Source organism: Ixodes scapularis, unplaced genomic scaffold (assembly GCF_016920785.2).
Source record: "Ixodes scapularis isolate PalLabHiFi unplaced genomic scaffold, ASM1692078v2 PGA_scaffold0__279_contigs__length_252992795, whole genome shotgun sequence".
NCBI classification, from domain to species: domain Eukaryota; kingdom Metazoa; phylum Arthropoda; class Arachnida; order Ixodida; family Ixodidae; genus Ixodes; species Ixodes scapularis.
Window position 1 is genome coordinate 237,430,149 of NW_024609835.1, and position 17,607 is coordinate 237,447,755.

The 17,607-nt window shown below is 48.9% G+C and overlaps 1 protein-coding gene across 1 annotated transcript in view; it reads right to left on the reverse strand.

The window, feature by feature from the left end:
- Positions 1-299: 299 nt before the first annotated feature.
- The window catches only part of LOC8030370 (collagen alpha-1(I) chain), a 140,267-nt gene continuing 122,959 nt past the window's right edge, over positions 300-17,607 (reverse strand). The window contains exons 39-42 of the mRNA XM_042294438.1: positions 12,432-12,535; positions 12,257-12,328; positions 7,743-7,979; positions 300-638 (exon numbers count right to left, since the gene is read on the reverse strand). Of these exons, the coding sequence (XP_042150372.1) occupies positions 492-638; positions 7,743-7,979; positions 12,257-12,328; positions 12,432-12,535 (560 nt within the window). The 3' untranslated portion in view covers positions 300-491. The remainder of the gene's footprint in view (positions 639-7,742; positions 7,980-12,256; positions 12,329-12,431; positions 12,536-17,607) is intronic.

Below are 17,607 nucleotides of genomic sequence, written 5' to 3' on the forward strand. Positions count from 1 at the left end.
TTTGAAATGAGAGATGTATGGTCACACAACACAAAAGAAATGGACGCGCCACCAAATATAACTGCATACGTCTGCCTGTTCCAAAAAACCTAAGGTGTGGGACTCAGAAAATAGTAGGGAACAAACATGCCCCGGATTTGTGTGTCCTCTGCTCGCGTTCCTTAGTCGCTCAAGCTTTTAGAAGTGCTGGCACCAAACCCGCTTGTATCGGGTCGTCTCGGCCAAGACAAACTTCATCTGAGAAATTGGTATGAAGGAAACAAGGTTAAAGAAACACAACTGCAGCAGCAAACCAACGATTGCCAGCATTGAAACAGGACAAGTCTCTCGCAATATCTTTTTATTAATAAAAAGAAAAGGTCCTAAAAAAAAAGACTGGCAGTGTCCCAGCTTGTTAACAATAGATTCACGTAATGCTATGAACAAAACGAACACAGTTGAGGCCAGAGGCCTAATAGGAAGGCTTGAGTTGACTCGACATCAGGATGAGGCTAGAAGAAGCAGGCAGCTCCGATCTCGAGACCAAACTCCTGCCCCTTGAAGCCAATGTCTCTGGGTGCAACGTCCACAATGGGCAGACGTTGTGGCTTCTCCGATTTGTACTGCAGTGTGCTGGAGCTCCACTCGTCCTGGCGCGTCTGCGGAATGATGGGTCCGTATGCCCAGAGTCAGAACAGGAATGCACAGGCAGAGGCTGGTCACAAGCAGCATACAGGTGCATGTCAATCAACTTGATACGCAGAAATCAAAATCAAACTCAAAGTTGTCCAATTCACACTTTTACAGTTGAATGGGGCATCAATGATAGCATATGGTCCGGCCTGGCATGAAGAAGGCAAATGAGAAGTGCAATACATGCTCCTCGATTCCCACTCAATCTATTCAAGTCTCACTGCACCTGCCAAGCAGTGCAAGAGGCTGCAATGCACACAAATGTTTATAATTAAATTTGGTAGCAGGATACAGCAATGCCTGGCTGTTTAAGATGTAGGTATGTCTTGAGATGCCAAAAGGTTTATGAAATAAGAAGGATTGTGCAAATATTTGCATAGTAGTTTTGAATAAACAGCTATTCAATATCTACTCATTCTGAGATGAACTGTGACATTCATATTTTTCTAAGTGTTGATCGCGGTGGGTTAGGGGCTAACCCACTGCGATAAACGCTTAAAAAAATATGAATACAGTCGACTCTCATTAATTCAAATTCTCTTAATTCAAACTTGCTGATAATTCAAACTAACATGCAGGCCTATCCTATGCCTATCTATGGGAGGAGATTCCCAGTAATTCAAACTTTGCTTTATTGAAAGAAATTTTCAGTCCCCCTCGAGTTTGAATTAACGAGTCAACCGTATTGAGCCGGGTGTCTAGCAAGTTATCATTTTGAAATTCCCTGACTTTTCCAGGTTTTTCCTGACAAATTCAGGTGAAATTACCTGTCCACTGTAGAGGCGGTTAAATATATAGGACCATTAGAACACAAAGCATTGAGCACTGTGAGGATCATTTTGCACGGGCTTAATCAAACTTGCATATTCTGAAATGTGCGAGTTCGTCCAGTCCGGACTAAACAAGCACTTTCTTGCCGCCGACATCGTCAGTGAAGGGCCAGTTCAGGAAACACGATGAAAACATGATGCTCAACCACATACGTCAATAGCCGAATGGCAGCGTGGTTACAGCCTTTTCCATTTGTTACTAAATCCAATAACCCTCAATCCAATCCAAGGCTTGAAGTGGATTTGTCGGCTGTTCCCTTTGTATCGGGCAGCACACTCCACATCCGGTGAGCAGAGCTCATGCTCTACTCTAAGCAGAATTTGTTGCCCATTTTTCTGCCCCTAAGTTCTCAAGCCTTTGCTCAGGGCACTCGATGGCGTTTCTTGCTCATTTTCCCTGACTAGGCTCACTTTTTGACAATATCCCAGACAATTCCCGGTTTTCCCGGTCACTAGAAACCCTGATTGAGTGTACTTCATTGAGTGCCAGTGCACTACGGAGAAGCAACAGCTGCAAAGCTTGCTTCTGCAGGTGCTGCTTCTTCGCAATGCACCAGCGCTCCATAAGAAGCGTGCTCAATGGGGCCAACCTGCCACTATCAACACTTCGAAAATTATGAATATTGCAGTCGCCTGTTTAGGAGAAAAGCACACTTTCAAAGCAAGATGATAAAGGCATGCTCCACAGGTATTTTACTGCAATATAATACTTACATCGCGGTAAAAGAAAAAATTAAGCTGGCTATTATGTAAAAGAATCTGTTTGGCAGAGATGCCCTGACAACTGCATTAATCTTTCATTACCAACTTTTTTTGTCAAATTCGAGATTGAAGAAAGGTTATTTGTATGTAGCAAAGAGATTTATAAATCCGCTCTATGAAGTATAGCTGGGCATTTCTATAATGCCAAATGCATGGTTTACTTGCCATCCCAATGTATGCATTGGACTTCTTGAGGTCACATTCCGTGAATATACTAGGTAGATTAAAATTAACATTGTTTAGAAATGAACAAGTGGAAGCCTTAGAACATTCTTCATGAATTCTGCTGGATTGTTGTTTAATAGTAAAAGGCTTAAAGGAACTATTTTAGCATATTTGATTCGAAAAGTTTCGTCCAAAACCACTATTTGCTTCGAACTCAAAATCTACCATTCACACAAAGCTAGGAATACATTTTTGAGACAATGGCTTTTTTGAATTGCTATATGTACATCAAATTACCTCACTAAAAAATATTACCACCCTATATAACCTATAAACATAAAAAACACTTCAGTAGTCCCTCTTCTACAAACATTAAATAAAAAGAGCAAGCGCCTTATTTCTCTCGGTTGCAAAGTTTTTCAACATTGACAAGGTCTTACGGGTGTTCTCTGATGTTCATCTTGGGCAGATATTAACAACTTGGGTGTTAATTTAATTAGGAAGAATGGAGCTGTGAGGTGGTGCTGGTTTTATAGTTTTCCAGTTTGAGTTAAGGACCATTTGCAGGCCCGTGCAAGCGCGCGCATTGGGGGCTCTCGAAGGGATGATCTTCTCTGGGCTTCACCGTTCCCTTGACCCGATTCCAACAGGAGTCTGGCAGCGTCGGCTCCGGGCGCCGTGAGGAGCATCGTAACTTAAACGCTGCTCCTGCTGCTACCTGCCTGCGTCGGTGCATTGGCGTCGGAAGCACCACTCTGCCCTCCGTCACCCGTTTGTTCCGTTTACAGTCGCCGACCTATTTTTCGGACGCCGAAATTTCGGACATGCCTGATTATTCTGACCATTTTCATGGAACCGTCACTCGCCCCATAGAGTTAATGTATAAAAGTGACTGAAATTCCGGACAACCCACAACTTGTCCTTCGATTTTCCGGACTGATTTGCGGCCGCCAAACCGCCACCACTTGCACTTTACACTTACTTCCCTTTGTAGCCGCTCTCACCGTGAACCGAGGAGCCGACATCTTTATTTTGCATGTAGCCTTGACACCGCATTCTTTGCATTCTATGCGACACCGAAACACAAACTGGATTGAGGCTACAGTCGTATTTTTCGTGCCCGCGCCGCCCACGCTCTTTCGTTTCGCACTTTCGTTTCATGCTGCGCATCGAAGTCGGTCGCAGTCACGGTCGGGTCGTCGGGTCGTGGTGTCATGTTCGTCAACGTCCGAGAGCGACGACGTTGTCCGCCGCCGTTGTAAGTGCGCGTGCCTTCTGCCGTTTCCCCCCAAGCGGTGTCAAATGGTGCCAACTGCATCTTCAACTGCGTCAATGGCGCCGACGAAGACTCCAACGAAACGCGGGAGATACTCTACAATGACAATTGAAAAGAAAGCTGCCATCATCAGGCAATTGGAATCTGGCCGCAGCCAAGCGCAAGTCGCAAGGCAATTCAAGATTTCCAAGCAAACAATCTCTGATTACGTCCGAAACAAGACAAAGATAAAGAAGGCCGCGGAAAAATCGACCGGATCTCGACAGAAGAATGTCAGCAAGGGCAGCTACCCGAAGCTCGAGGAGGCCCTTCACACATGGCTCAATGCCACAGTAGCCAAGCGGGTTCCGGTGTCCGGTGATCTTTTGAAGCGAAAAGTAGAGACCCTTGCGCTTCAAATGAAGATCACGAATTTCAAATTCAGTGATGGCTGGTTCCGGAATTTCGAGAAAAGATACGACCTTGCATTTAAGAAAATGTGCGGCGAAAATGGTGCCATTGACAGTACAATCGTCACAAACTACAGCGCTGAAAGACTGAACGCATTGCTGCGCGAGTATTCGCCAGACGACACATTTAACTGTGACGAAACCGGGTTGTTCGATAAGATGTTCCCTCAAAAGACGCTTGCCCTGTCTGGTGATCCTTGCCACGGCGGAAAACGTAGCACGGAGCGAGTGACTGTTATGGGGGGCAGCAACATGCCGGCACCGAGAAGCTTCCGATTCTGGTGATTGGCAAATCTAAAAACCTGAGGTGCTTCAAGGGGATCTTTGCCAGTTTTGTATGAAGCGAACAAGAAAGCTTGGGTCACCCAACAGCTCTTTGAAGGCTACGTACGCAAGCTGGACCGCAAGTTTGAATTGCCAAAGCGCAAAGTTTTGCTCTTGTTGACAACTGCGCTGCGCACGGGCACATCTCCAACCTGAAGTCCATTCAGTTGGAGTTTCTACCAGCAAACACAACGAGCATCCTTCAGCCGATGGACCAAGGTGTAATCCGAAATCTGAAGGTCCACTACAGGGCACGCCTGCTCGGACGTATGGTGCTGTGCCTGGACAGTGGCAAGACATACTCGGTGGATTTACTGTCAGCTATCGATATGCTGTCAGATGCATGGAAGGCGGTAACGCCTGACACCCTTCGCAACTGTTTCTGCCACACGGGATTCGCTCTTGATAGTGAGTCGGCCGTCGAAACCGAAGACCCCGTGCCAGATGCACAGTCTATCAGCACAGAGAACTTGATTGCCGATCTGCGCGATGGTGGTCATGCAGTTCCCCCTGCCGTGACATTTGACAAGTTCACGGACATGGACAGTGTGCTCGACGTGTGTGCTGACTTGACGGACGAAGAGATCGTTCGCCAGGTCTTCGAGCGAGACAGCGAATCTGACTCCGAGGACAACGCGCCGGCCATTGTACGGCCGTCCAACGCGGAACTCACCCAAGCGCTTATGGTACTTTCGTCTGTATTCAGTGACAGAACGACTCTCGCTGAAATGCAAAACGATCTATCGCCCAAAGGCGAAACACCGCCCAGCAAACCATCAACCGGTTACTCGAGCCACTTGGTATGTAAAGTGCCAATAAAGGCATTTTTTTGGCAGATTTCACTTTTTCGGACTGCGTGATTATTCGGACGTTTGCCCGATCCCCGTCGAGTCCGAAATATCGGTCGGTGACTGTACTTGTTTGACGTTTCCCCAGTTAGCGATTTGCCTTGGTGGAGAAGGGGGGGGGAATGCAAGGGTTTCTGTGCACCTCCGTGTAGGCTTGTGTGCTTTTGGCACTTGGCCTTCGTAATCAGCATGGTTGGTCGCCGATACACTTCCAGTACTGTAAACCATTAAATTTTCAAGAGGACCTAATTTTCGCGAATTGCCTACCATTCGCGAAAAATATGCCCCGCGAACAATTCGGGCAATATGTGAAAGCTACGGAAGCTACACTCGATTCGTGAAAACTAGAACCCGCAAATAGTTCAAATTTTCAGCTTTAGCCTGATTCACGAAAATTAGAGACTGTGAAAATTAAGTCGTTTACAGTAATCCAATTCAAAATGCACACACCTCGGTCGGGACCACGTTGAACTTCGATCAAAGTGATAATCAAAAAAACCATTTCGTTATAAGAAGGAATTATTGTCTAAGCTTTATATGAGAACTTTACAACGTTTATGGATTTAGTAAGCACCCGAATTCTCGCATTCGGAAGCATGCACACTTCACAAAAACTTGCAGACTAGGTTGATGCGAAGGAAGGGAATGGGAAGGGTTCTTCGGTGGAGCAGTCTTTCAAGACAACTAGGTAGTGGTTTTCACGATTAACCCCTTGATGGCTTAAGGGCTACAGGTAATCTTCCATTTTGTGGTTTTAGAGAAGTCCATTTTTATTTGTATCTTAGTTTCAGTGATGGAAGTGCCATTTGACTTTTCATAGCAGGTTTTGTAGCAGATAAAATACAGTAGAACTTTGTTGATATGTTCTTGGTCGATACATTTTCCCGGCTGTTACGTTAAAAAACGCCGGTCCTGTTTTATTTACATAGAGACACATGTATTAGTTTCCTGCCTATTACGTTTGCTTTCTTGGTTGTTATGTCCAAACGTGTTGGCGCCAGGCTGCCACGCTGGCTCCGATGCGAAGCTAGTGGAGCAAAGCCAAACCATGCAATGCAGGTCGCACGGCACACGTGGGCACGCAGACGCCAGTCTTCCCTTTACTCCTTTCCCCCTCTTTTCCGTTTTTCCTTGCTGTGCTTTGCTGAGCCTTGCCACAGCTTCCAGTCTCGCCCGGGTGTGACCTTGGAGCACTGCTCAGATGGGGAGCGAGGCTGGCGAGGTGGCAAACGCTCTTTCCTTCTTGCTCTCTCTTTCATCTGCCCTTCTCTTTCTCTGGCAAGAGGTGCACCCACATGTACGCTGCGCTTCTAGTTTCTGTTCTGCTCAATTGCGTGAATCATGGCGTTTCGGAGTATGTGCGCTTTGCACCCATTGACAACGCTCATGGCATCGCGAAAAAGAAAGGAACTACCTCTTAAAAAGAAATTTGATACACTTCAGATGGTGGATCGCAATCCCCGCCGGAAGAGATCTGACATCGCAAGAAATTTCGGAATCGCGCCATCAACTTTCGACAGCATCGTCACTAAACGAAAGGAGATCGAGGCGAAAGCTTCTTTAATGCGTTGCTTGATGACAACGTCGTTACCTCTGAACCGCAGAGCATAGCAGACATCGTGACCGACCTTACTACTGCCGACAACAAAGAAAGTGAAGTACATTGCCCTGAACTTTTCTGCAGCGTACCACACTTCCATGCACTTGTGCAGGCTGTTGTGGGTAAGTCGAACGAGCCAAGTAAATATGCGATCAGACGAGCTATAGTGATTATGCGATCCCATTACATCACATGACCCCTCCTGACATTGGGGCGACGAATGTTTTGCGGCCATAAGGGATAGACTGTGTTTTGCAGAGACACCTAGTGGGTACCAAAGGAGATTTTGGGGCGTTGGGGCCTTTTCGTAACAACTTTTCGTGATGCTCTATACCAGTGTTTCTCAAATGGGGGTCCGCGAAGGCATGAAATGTTCCAATTTTTGAGTGACTTTTCTCATGTATGTATCAATAAGAGAAGTCTATTGCACACTAGCCTTTTGTTATATTCATTTATTGAACCATTATCATATTTAACCTACAACTTTCCCTTCCCCTCACCATGAACGGGGTCCTCCGTCATCTCCACTAGTCCAAAAGGGGTTTGTGAAAACCGAACAGTTGAGAACCACTGCTCAATACTGTAAACAACTTCATTTTTGTGGCCTCGGTATTTCAGAAATTTCGCAAACTGTCGATGTCAGGAATATTCCGTGGGCACAAAATTTTGCAATTGGGAGTAGCATGCCACTTATTCATTATCGCAAAATGATTTGCTCGGCGACCCATTTTTCGGCATATTTTCAAAGTCGCGAGATTCACATAAACAAAGTCGTTTACCGTGCTCGGACGCGAGTCCCGAAAGGACAGCACTTGCCTGGCAGCCGTCGTGCAGGGCGGCATAGGTGAAGGCCGGGTTGGTCTCCCTGTCCGGTACGGGGGCGCTCAGCTCGAGGTCGTTGTAGGCCATGAGCTTGAGGGCCCGGCGGTGGCTCTTCTTGGCCGCGTCGTAGAAGGCCACCGAGCCGCGGCACAGGTAGGTCACGTTCTGCACCGCCGACGTGCTCAGCATCTGCAGGAAGGTCAGCTGCACCCGGTCGATCTTGTACGTCAGCTGCAAGTTCCGGGGAGAGGAGTGAGAGCCCAATTAAGACTCTGGATATAGAACGAAGAAGGCACTGGTTCGACGGAGAGCGCCGTGCTGTGCAGAATTTTTGCAACTCTGACCGCACCCGTGGCCGCGATCGTTGGACCCAATCTCGGGCTTCCAAGTTCCCTGCCGAACCGTGACGCAGTGCTCGTGTGTCAAATCGCGAATTTCGTTGGACCGAAGTCTTCATTTATTAGCATTGCAATTAATCTCCCAGGTTCTCAAAACCCTCCAATAGCCTCAGATCGTGCAGGGAAGCATTCACAAACAAGACTTCACCACAAACTGCAACGGTAACACAAGAGTGAAGTTTAACGACCCTCATTCCGTATGGTTGTGGAAACAGTGCCTAGCACTGCAGGAGAGCGTGCAGTCAAGGAAGCAAACCAAAAGCCTTGCACCGGTGCAACGTGGGCTGTGCCTAGTGCTCATAGGCACAACATGAGCCTCTCCTACGAGCACTAAGCGCGACTATGAGACTAGGCGCGACATGGGCCGTGCCTAGTGCTCGACCAAACTTTCCTTTTGTGCGTTGCGCTACTCATTGTTCCAAGTAAAGCAGAATCACTTGGAGCACAACACTTGAGGACCGAAAATATTTGTGACGTTGCAGACGCTTCGCACGTTAGTTGGCCGATGCTTATGGGGGACTCCCTCTTCTCTTCTTGTAAAAGCTTTTTTTCGTCATTATCATCATTACATGTGCATACTTTTTTACTAGGTAAAAAAATAACACGTTCAGTTTTAGGCGATAAAATATATTTAGGTTAAATATTTTGTGTTTGTTTCTCACGGAGGCTCCCAATATGCGGACATGTGACTTACGAAAACTTTGTTAAATCGAAACTGCAGCGCAAAAGTACTCAGCTAGATTGAAAGAACAAATACTACATGGTCTTCAATGGAAGTAAGATAGGAAGACAAAAAAATTGCGTTAAACCGCAAATTTCAGTAAATCGGTGTTTGGTAGGTCGAGGTTCAACTGTATACCCTTTGTTCAATCTCGAATTAGAAAAACAAAAGACAATACTGAATGATTAATGCAAGTTGTCAGGGCATCTCTGCCCTGACAACCTGCCTTAAACTGTGGCATAATAGCCACAGTTTAATCTTTAAAATTGTACTGCGATGTAGCTGTCAATATTCACAAAGTCTCCGTTTCTTTTTAAATACACCAATAGTGCGCATGTACCATGCTCCTTTGAAAGTGTGCTTTCCTCCTCAGCTTGCGACTTTGATACTATTTATATTTTTCCAAGTGTTGATTGTGGCTGGAAAGCCCCACTGAGCACCCTTCGTAAAATATGAATACAGTCTCAGCTCAATACAACAGACCTGGTTACAACAGACATTTGGATATAACATGCCGATTTGTGAAACCCGGTTGGTTTTCCTCAACATGCCATTGACTCAACTTCATATCTGCATACAACATACTTCTTTTACAGCAGACCAAAATTTTGGTCAACATCAAGGTCTGTTATAACAAGCTTAGACTGTAGTAGCGCAGCTCACCTTGAAGCCAATATCAAATAGCATATTATTATAAACTGCGACAATTCGAAAATTCAAATACAGTAAAATCTCGATAATACGAATCCTGCAGGGTTGCAGAAAACATTCATATACAGTTGAACCTCGATGTAACGAAGTCGGTAAAATTCGCAATTTACTTCGTTACATTGAAATTTCGCTAAATCAAAATTTGGCTTTAGCATGCGAAAAAAAAAATTCAGAAACATTTTACGGGTATGAAAACTCACCAAAAATGACATTTATTTAGGGGCAAAGTAGTCCGCGAGTTTTGCTTGCGCCTTGTCCGACAGTAGCAGCGGCGTCGGCGGCGTCACACGGCGTTCGAGCGCCCAAAGCGCTTGCACGGCATCTTGCTGCCCATGCGACGCCGTGTACCTCCTCAGTACGTCCATTCCGTTGAGCACTTCCCGAGTGCTCGTGATCTCGGCAGTTTCTTCCGGATGGCGTCCAAAACGTTTGCTTTCTCATCCAAAGAAAGAACTTTACATTTCCTTATGGCAGCAAGCACGTAAGTGAACCGCCGGTTAAAAAATAAAGCTGTTTAGTTTAGGCGGTGCCAATGCTTCCAACCTACACAGCACTCTTGACCGCACAGTTTACTTGCCCCCTTGCGCCCACAGTGTGCTTGCGCCTTTGCTTTACATCACGCTCGCAAGACGATAATCAGTCTTTTCGGTCTTCTCCTAGATGGCACTGCCCGTGCGGTCGCGCGGTCGCGCCATCACGTCGCTCCCCCGCTGAAGTTGGCTCCCGCGCTACCCGCGGTACAGTGGACTATGATGATCAGTGAATGTCAGTGGTGATGCTGTTATGCCGTGTTAACTTTTTGCTCGGCATTTTCTGGCCAGCCTCGTGGAATCCGCTTTGCCGCATGCCTCGCCGGCGCTACCGGCGCCGCATCCTCGGGCAGCCTAGGAACGTTGGAAGGCCTGTCCCCGTGAAGTAACCTATCAAGCGCTCGCGTTTGCGCATAATTTTTTTTTTTTTAACCACAATTTTTTTGCGAAGTTGTTTTTTAGAGTTGATTTGTTTATTGCCTTCTATGGCAATGGCACTTCGTTATATTGGAATTGCAGCAAAATAGACTTCGTTATATAGGGACTAAAAATACATGGGGTCTATGGGCAAGAAATTATGAAAAATAAAATACTTCGTTAAATCGAGGATTTCGTTACATTGAAGTTCGTTATATCGAGGTTCGACTGTAATCCGAAATTCCTTAGATCCAATAAATCAAATAAGTATACCAGAGCAAGGGGAAGCACACTTGCCATTTATTTGCCCTAGGTACTGTCAAAGAAGATGTTTGTTTGCATATTTTTACTCCAGATAACCGAGCAGACTGTTAGAACATAAAAACGCGGAAGGTCGTCGCTTTTGCTCTCAGCAGCTAGCCGTCAATGTTGACAGAAGTCGTGACTTCTTCAAGCCATGTCAAATTAACTTCTTCAAGCTTCCTGTACTCCGGTGTCTCGGCTTGCTTCACATTCACGCTAAAATGTTGCACGCTCTTCATAATCAGATTACGTTGACCGACGATGAAGCATAGCATTGAAGGCACAAGGACAAACTCTGTCGCCAGGTGAGCACATTTTCTTTCGTCTTTTCGTCAAGCTTCCTGAGAACCGCGAGCTTTCCCTTGATTGAAAGTGTGTTTTGCTTGCGAGACGTTGACTCTTCGATCACAACACGTTTGAGATTTGACGCCGATCGTGCGCGCCTCCAAGCTTTAAAAGAAAAAAAACACAAACGGCGAACGTGCACCCGCACGTGACCGAAGCTGATTTTGAATGTTGCGGCCCCTGTTCACTTGGAGCAGATGCAGGTTACTTTGGTAGGTTTACCACATGACAAAGCGAATAGAGCAGCAATGCTAGATGCGCGTAAGTTTTCAGATTTTTTGAACGCCAAACTACAAAATCTTTTATACGTTGCGAGTTTTGTCACGTGATAACACTGTCAAAATTAACGTTGCCGGAGTTTTGGAATGCGCCCATGGTTTGTGTATACGTGTGTCCACAAGATTAGCGCTGGTGCGATTCCCAGGTTTGGTCGTATGATCCGACAAAGTCAAACTTGGGGGTTTTACGTGCCAAACCAACGACGGGCATCTGGCACGCCCCAGCGGAGGACCGAGGATCAATTTCGACCACCTGGGGATCTTTAGACGTGCAACCGAAATCTCGATTACACGGCGCCTTCTCCGCAATGAGCCTCCGTCAGATTGCGGGCACCTCGGCCGGATTCGAATCCGTAGGCCGGCGCTCTCGCCTTAGAGCCACCGAGGCAGCTCGTATGATCCGATACGACCCGAGATAACATATATGCTATCCCGAAACTTAACACATTAAACTTAAGAGACTTTGGCCGTATTATCCTGGATTTCGTACTTTCCCAAAATTTGTATGAATCGTGATCGCATCATCGAGATTCTACTGTATTTGCACAATCCTAGTACGTGCATGTCTAAAATCCAAGACGCGCTTAATTTTACAACCCCCTTTCAACTCTAGAAAGTATAGATGTAAGAAAAAGGAACAAATAGGGTGGCGAAAGCTTTGTCAAATTCATCAACCAGCTTGGCAAACCTTTCGCAAGGCGTAATCCGGAAACTCTGTGCTCAATTATCAATCCTGTAAGAGCTTGAGCCACCTCTCGTTTGAAAGGACGAGCAAAAAGGCAACAATGTTGGCATTTCAACCAACCTGGAATCCTCCAGGCATTTCACTGAACCAGGTATGCTTGCCGCGTCCAAGGTAGTGGGCCTTCTTGGGAACCTACGGCAAGGCAAGCAAGAACGAGGAAGGAGTCAAGTGGCCCCGTCAGGCTGCTGGACTCTCCCGTGGGAGTGGGAGAGGCCAGCAAGGTTCCATGGGGTACCTTGTCGGGGGAAGGTGTGATGCAGGAGGCCTTGTTGGCCATGTCGCAGTGAACCTGGATGGCGTCCTTGACATCTCCTTCGTTCGGGTCGATCCAATAGGTGCCTGAAGAGGAGGTTACAAAGTCACAAGTGGAGCTGCTACTCTGACCACTCTCTCATTCTCGGTACCTAAACATTTCGCAAGTTTTGGCATAGGTAGTTATTCAGCAAGAGAAGCCTTAGGTCCTCTTCACATATGTAGGGGGCGTGCCCCCCCCAAAAATTTACAGGTTCCTTTTTACTGCAAAAATAAACTACCGTATTTCCCAGTGTATAAGTTGGGTTGTCTTTCAAACATTTTTTTTGGTGCGTTTTATACAATGATCCGACTTCTATGCGTTTCTTTTCTTTAAATTCACGGTGCGACACCATTTTTTTTATGTGCCACGCGCCATCTTTTGTAGAGCACAGTAACTAATAGCGAGTTCGTTTCACACGCACTGGCGCCGTTCGAGTTCTCTCCCAGAATGCATCGCACTCGCAGAGTGTTGCACGGAGAACTGGACTCAAACGAACACGCCAAATGCACCGAGTGCAGAAGACTGATGCTGCCGCCATCTGTGTTGTAGAAAAGGTACCGACCTCAAACCGAAACTAGTGCCGTTCTGTTCTAAGTTATGGGTGCGAATGCGAGGGTGCAGTCGCTACCAACGTTTATCTACAAACTTGGTCGCTGCAAACTGTAGTTTATAAATGCAATGACTTCAAGCAACTCGGCTGTCGTAGAGATAATTACAGACGGCGTAAATTTCTGCAACCAGCTCTCTACAAAGCAGCTGGTTGCGACCTTTCAGTTCTTATAACCGTTTACACTGAAGAAAACTGATGATGCTGTCCGAACTGAAGCAGTATGGCTTAAAACTAGTCTGTTGGAATATCCAGCGAAACTTTTTGCGGGGCTTTCGATTTCGGTCGTCATTACAGGTGGATCAGATATTAGCCTTGGTGGGGACGTCGAGAACCAGAGATTTATCGAACAAAATACGACGGGGCAAGTTAGCTGACGTAAGTAAATGTTAAACATGATGATGTTGCCTAAGCCTCGGGTAAAGTCACTACAGCTTTCTTTGATGCTTATTGGGCAATCAGAGGTTTCTGCTGGGGGAGTTTTGTCGACAAATGTTTAATTTTTCACCCGCACACGGATAATGATAAACATCTCGGGGGCCGCTGATGTGTTTGTTCTGAGCATTTCTTTACACACTGGTATATTTCAGCGTTTGTACGGCCACAGAGCGACTTAAAGCCTCCAAATAAAGCACAGTTTGTCAATTGCTTCCTTCATGAAATAGCAGACGCTCACAACTCAAGCTCGCGTTTGGTTCCATTGCCCGCGGGGCGCGATTTCTATTAGAAACTCTACTTTTTTTTCCTTTCGGTTCCGCAACACATCGTAGCAGACAAACCCTCGTCATCTGCTACCGCTCCTCGCCGGCCTCTCCAGAGCGAGGCATGACGGGATTGCATTTTGGCGCACTCTCGATTTTCTCGGTGCAGCGATTGCATGCACGCGTAGGGTGTCAGCGATGAAACAAACTCGGAGAGTGCAACCACTCGTGGAGTGCCGGCCGAAACGAACCCGCTCGGCGCTGCGAGCGGGCACGCGTGGGCACGAGTGCCGTGAAACGAACTCGCTATAAGTAGCACTATGTGGTGTTGCCCTTGACAGGAGGCACTGCTGTCGCCGCACTCTTCTACCTCTTCCACTCTTTTCATAATTGGCTCGGAAAGCGAGAAATTTTATAGCTTTCCCGAAGCGGCTCAATAAGCATAGGAAAGACAGTGAGAATAAGGCTTTTACAGCATGTGATCGACGTTGCCTAATTCCAGCCATGGTTTCGTATTCGTTTGCTTCAGTCCAGTAACACTAAAAGGTAGGTGGACTGCTATATTGCCGCGCCCAGGGCTGAGAAAGCAACGCTCGGTCACGGACTTCCAAAAAGTTCTCGTTTATTCATGTACCGCTCGTAACTTCTATCATTTATTCCTGCTTTTGTTTTCTAGAAAGTGCGTGTTCATTCTCGCCCGATCACGCGACGCTCGAGCCGCTTTCGCCGAATCTTCGAGATAGCGACGCACTCTAGATAAGAGGCCGCCCGCGATCTTGTCGGGTCAGTTTTCGCCCCAGCGTTCGACTCTGCTGACACGCCGACTTCGACGCCCGCGACGCTCTGCTTTCTTCTGTTTCCTTCTTTATTTTTGGCACAAGTTCGCCACATTAAACGTTTATTTATTTCTGTTCATTTCTTGTTTATTCGTCACGACCCGTGACATTCTGGTGGAGGTGCGGGGTAATCACATGTCCGTACGGCGCAGCCCTCCAAGTTCCCGCAGTACAAGTCCAAACCCCAGCTGGAGGACCCGACGAAGACCAGATCGAGACCCGGTCAAGCCGCCGCATCCGAGGTCTACCCCCGGAACACGGACTTCTGCCACCCACGACCAACCCGAAGACGACGATGGCCAACCAGGTGCAGACCCCGGCCGCTTCTGCCGTTGTGTACCTGCCGGTCGCACCCAGGACTCCAACGCCTTTCCACGGAGACGTCCACGAGGACGTTGAAGACTGGCTGCAACACTACGAACGTGTAGCCCGCCACAACGGATGGACGACTGAACAATGCCTCCACAATCTCTACTTCGCGCTTGAAGGAACTGCGAGGCATTGGTTTGAAAACCACGAAGCGTCCTTCACTACGTGGGAGTCCTGCGCCGCGGAATTGAAGCGAACGTTCCTCAACCACCACCGTCGGCAGCGAGCGGAGGACCTTCTCCAAACAAGGGTGCAGGGCCCCAACGAAAGCATGACCAGCTTCGTAGAGGATGTCATGCGCCTATGTGCCCGAGCCGATCCGGAGGCGGCCGATGAGAAGAAGCTTCGCGTCCTCATGCGTGGCGTGAAGGCTGAAATTTTTGGGGGCCTTATCCGCCATCCCCCGACAACCGTCGACGGTTTTGTGGCTGAAGCCACTAACATCGAGCGAGCGCTGTCGGCCCGAGCAAGCCATTACCATCGACTCGCCGGCGTGCCTGCTCCTCGAACCGCCGCATCTTGCCGACTAGACCTGAACGCCACCGGTGTCGACGGCCTTCGGGAAATCGTCCGCGACATCGTCCGGGAGGAGCTCCGCAAGCTTCTGCCTGCTGCCAACCAGCCGGCTGAGCTGTCGATCGCCGAAGTGGTGCACGAAGAAGTCCAGCGAGCAATTCAACCGGAGGCTCCTGCCTGCGTAGCACCACCCGAAGAGCCCGCCCTGACCTACGCCGCAGTGGCCCGACGGCCACCGCCGCCTCGCCGCACCTATGTCACGCCGCCCCGACGTCAGTCTCCTGCGCCGCAGCACGACCGACGCCACGACGACCAGGTCCAGTACGCCTGCCCGGAGCCTCGCGCACCCCGCAAGACCGACGTGTGGCGAACGCCCGACCGACGCCCTCTGTGCTTCCATTGCGGGGAAGCGGACCACACCTACCGCCGATGCCCATACCGACGACTCGGACTACGCGGGTTCCACCCGAGCGACCCGCGCCCCCGGTATGGTGAACGCCCTCGGGAGATCGACGAGTACCTGCGACGACCCCAGTCCCCCGAGCCTGCGTCCCGCCGAGAGTTCCGGTCGCCGTCACCGCGACGTCCAGCTTCGCCGATGCACCGACCGCGACGTGAAAGCCTGTCCCCCCTCGCTCCTCGCCGGGGAAACTAGGCGCGGCAACCCCTGGAGGTGGAGTTGTTGAAGACGACCGACGCCAAGATCCTCCACGAACGTCGGTGGGCCCCCACTCGAACGCTACCAGAGACCAAAACGACGCCGCTGCAGTGGTGTCCAATAACCTAAACGTCGTCATCGACGGCCACGACGCATCTGCACTCGTGGACACCGGAGCAGACTACTCAGTCTTGAGTGGGAGGCTCTCTCGCCGCCTTCGAAAAGTCATGACGCCGTGGGATGGACCACAAATAAGAACCGCCGGAGGACACCTGATTACACCAGTCGGGAGATGCACCGCTCGCGTCGAGATTCACGGCAAAACATGCCCTGTGAAGTTCGTCGTTTTGCAAGACTGTTCGAGGGACGTCATTCTCGGAATGGACTTCCTGTGTGAATACGGCGCCATCATCAACCTTGCGGAGAACAAGCTGACGCTTCGGAAGCCTGCCCCATCGGTGGAAAATACCAAACCGACGTTAGCTGCAGTGCGAGTCCTCGCCAGCCACGTAAACCTGCCGCCGCTGTCGAGTGTCTTTGTGCCCGTCGGGACCGAAGGAGCCACCTGCGGTGTAGCACTGCTGGAAGGAAGCGTCCAACTTCTCCTCGGACGAGGGATTGGCATTGCAAGAGGCGTAACTGAGCTCCAGGACGGGCGTACAGTAGCCCTTGTCACCAATTTCCGGCAAGAGTCGCAGCACCTTACAAAGGGTACAACTGTGGGCTACGTCGAGGAAATTGAAGACTCAGCCGCGATCGCCGTGATCTCAGAAGACGCCTCTCCGACGCAGAACAAGACAATCACGTCCTCAGAGCTCGACATCGACCCATCCCTCCCAGCCCCACAACGACGACAACTTCGTGACCTTCTCGCCGAGTTCAGTGAGTGCTTCTCCACGTTGTCGAAAGTGCGCCAAACGACGGTTGCGAAACATCGGATAATTACTGATGACGACGCACTCCCTGTGCATCGGCCGCCGTACAGGGTCTCCGTGAAAGAAAGGGAAGCCATCCAGCAGCAGGTACAAGAAATGCTTGACGACGACATTATCCAGCCCTCAAGGAGTCCGTGGGCTTCACCGGTAGTCCTGGTGAAAAAGAAAGACGGGACTCTTCGGTTCTGCGTGGACTATCGCCGACTGAACGCCGTAACAAAAAAGGACGTCTACCCACTGCCACGCATCGACGACACCCTGGACCGACTACGCCACGCCCGATACTTTTCGTCGATGGACTTGAAGAGCGGGTACTGGCAGATTGAGGTCGACGAACGAGATCGTGAGAAGACGGCCTTCGTCACGCCGGACGGACTGTATGAGTTTAAAGTAATGCCGTTCGGGCTGTGCACAGCGCCGGCAACCTTCCAGCGCGTTATGGACACCGTCCTTGCCGGCTTGAAATGGCAAAGCTGTCTCGTCTACCTCGACGA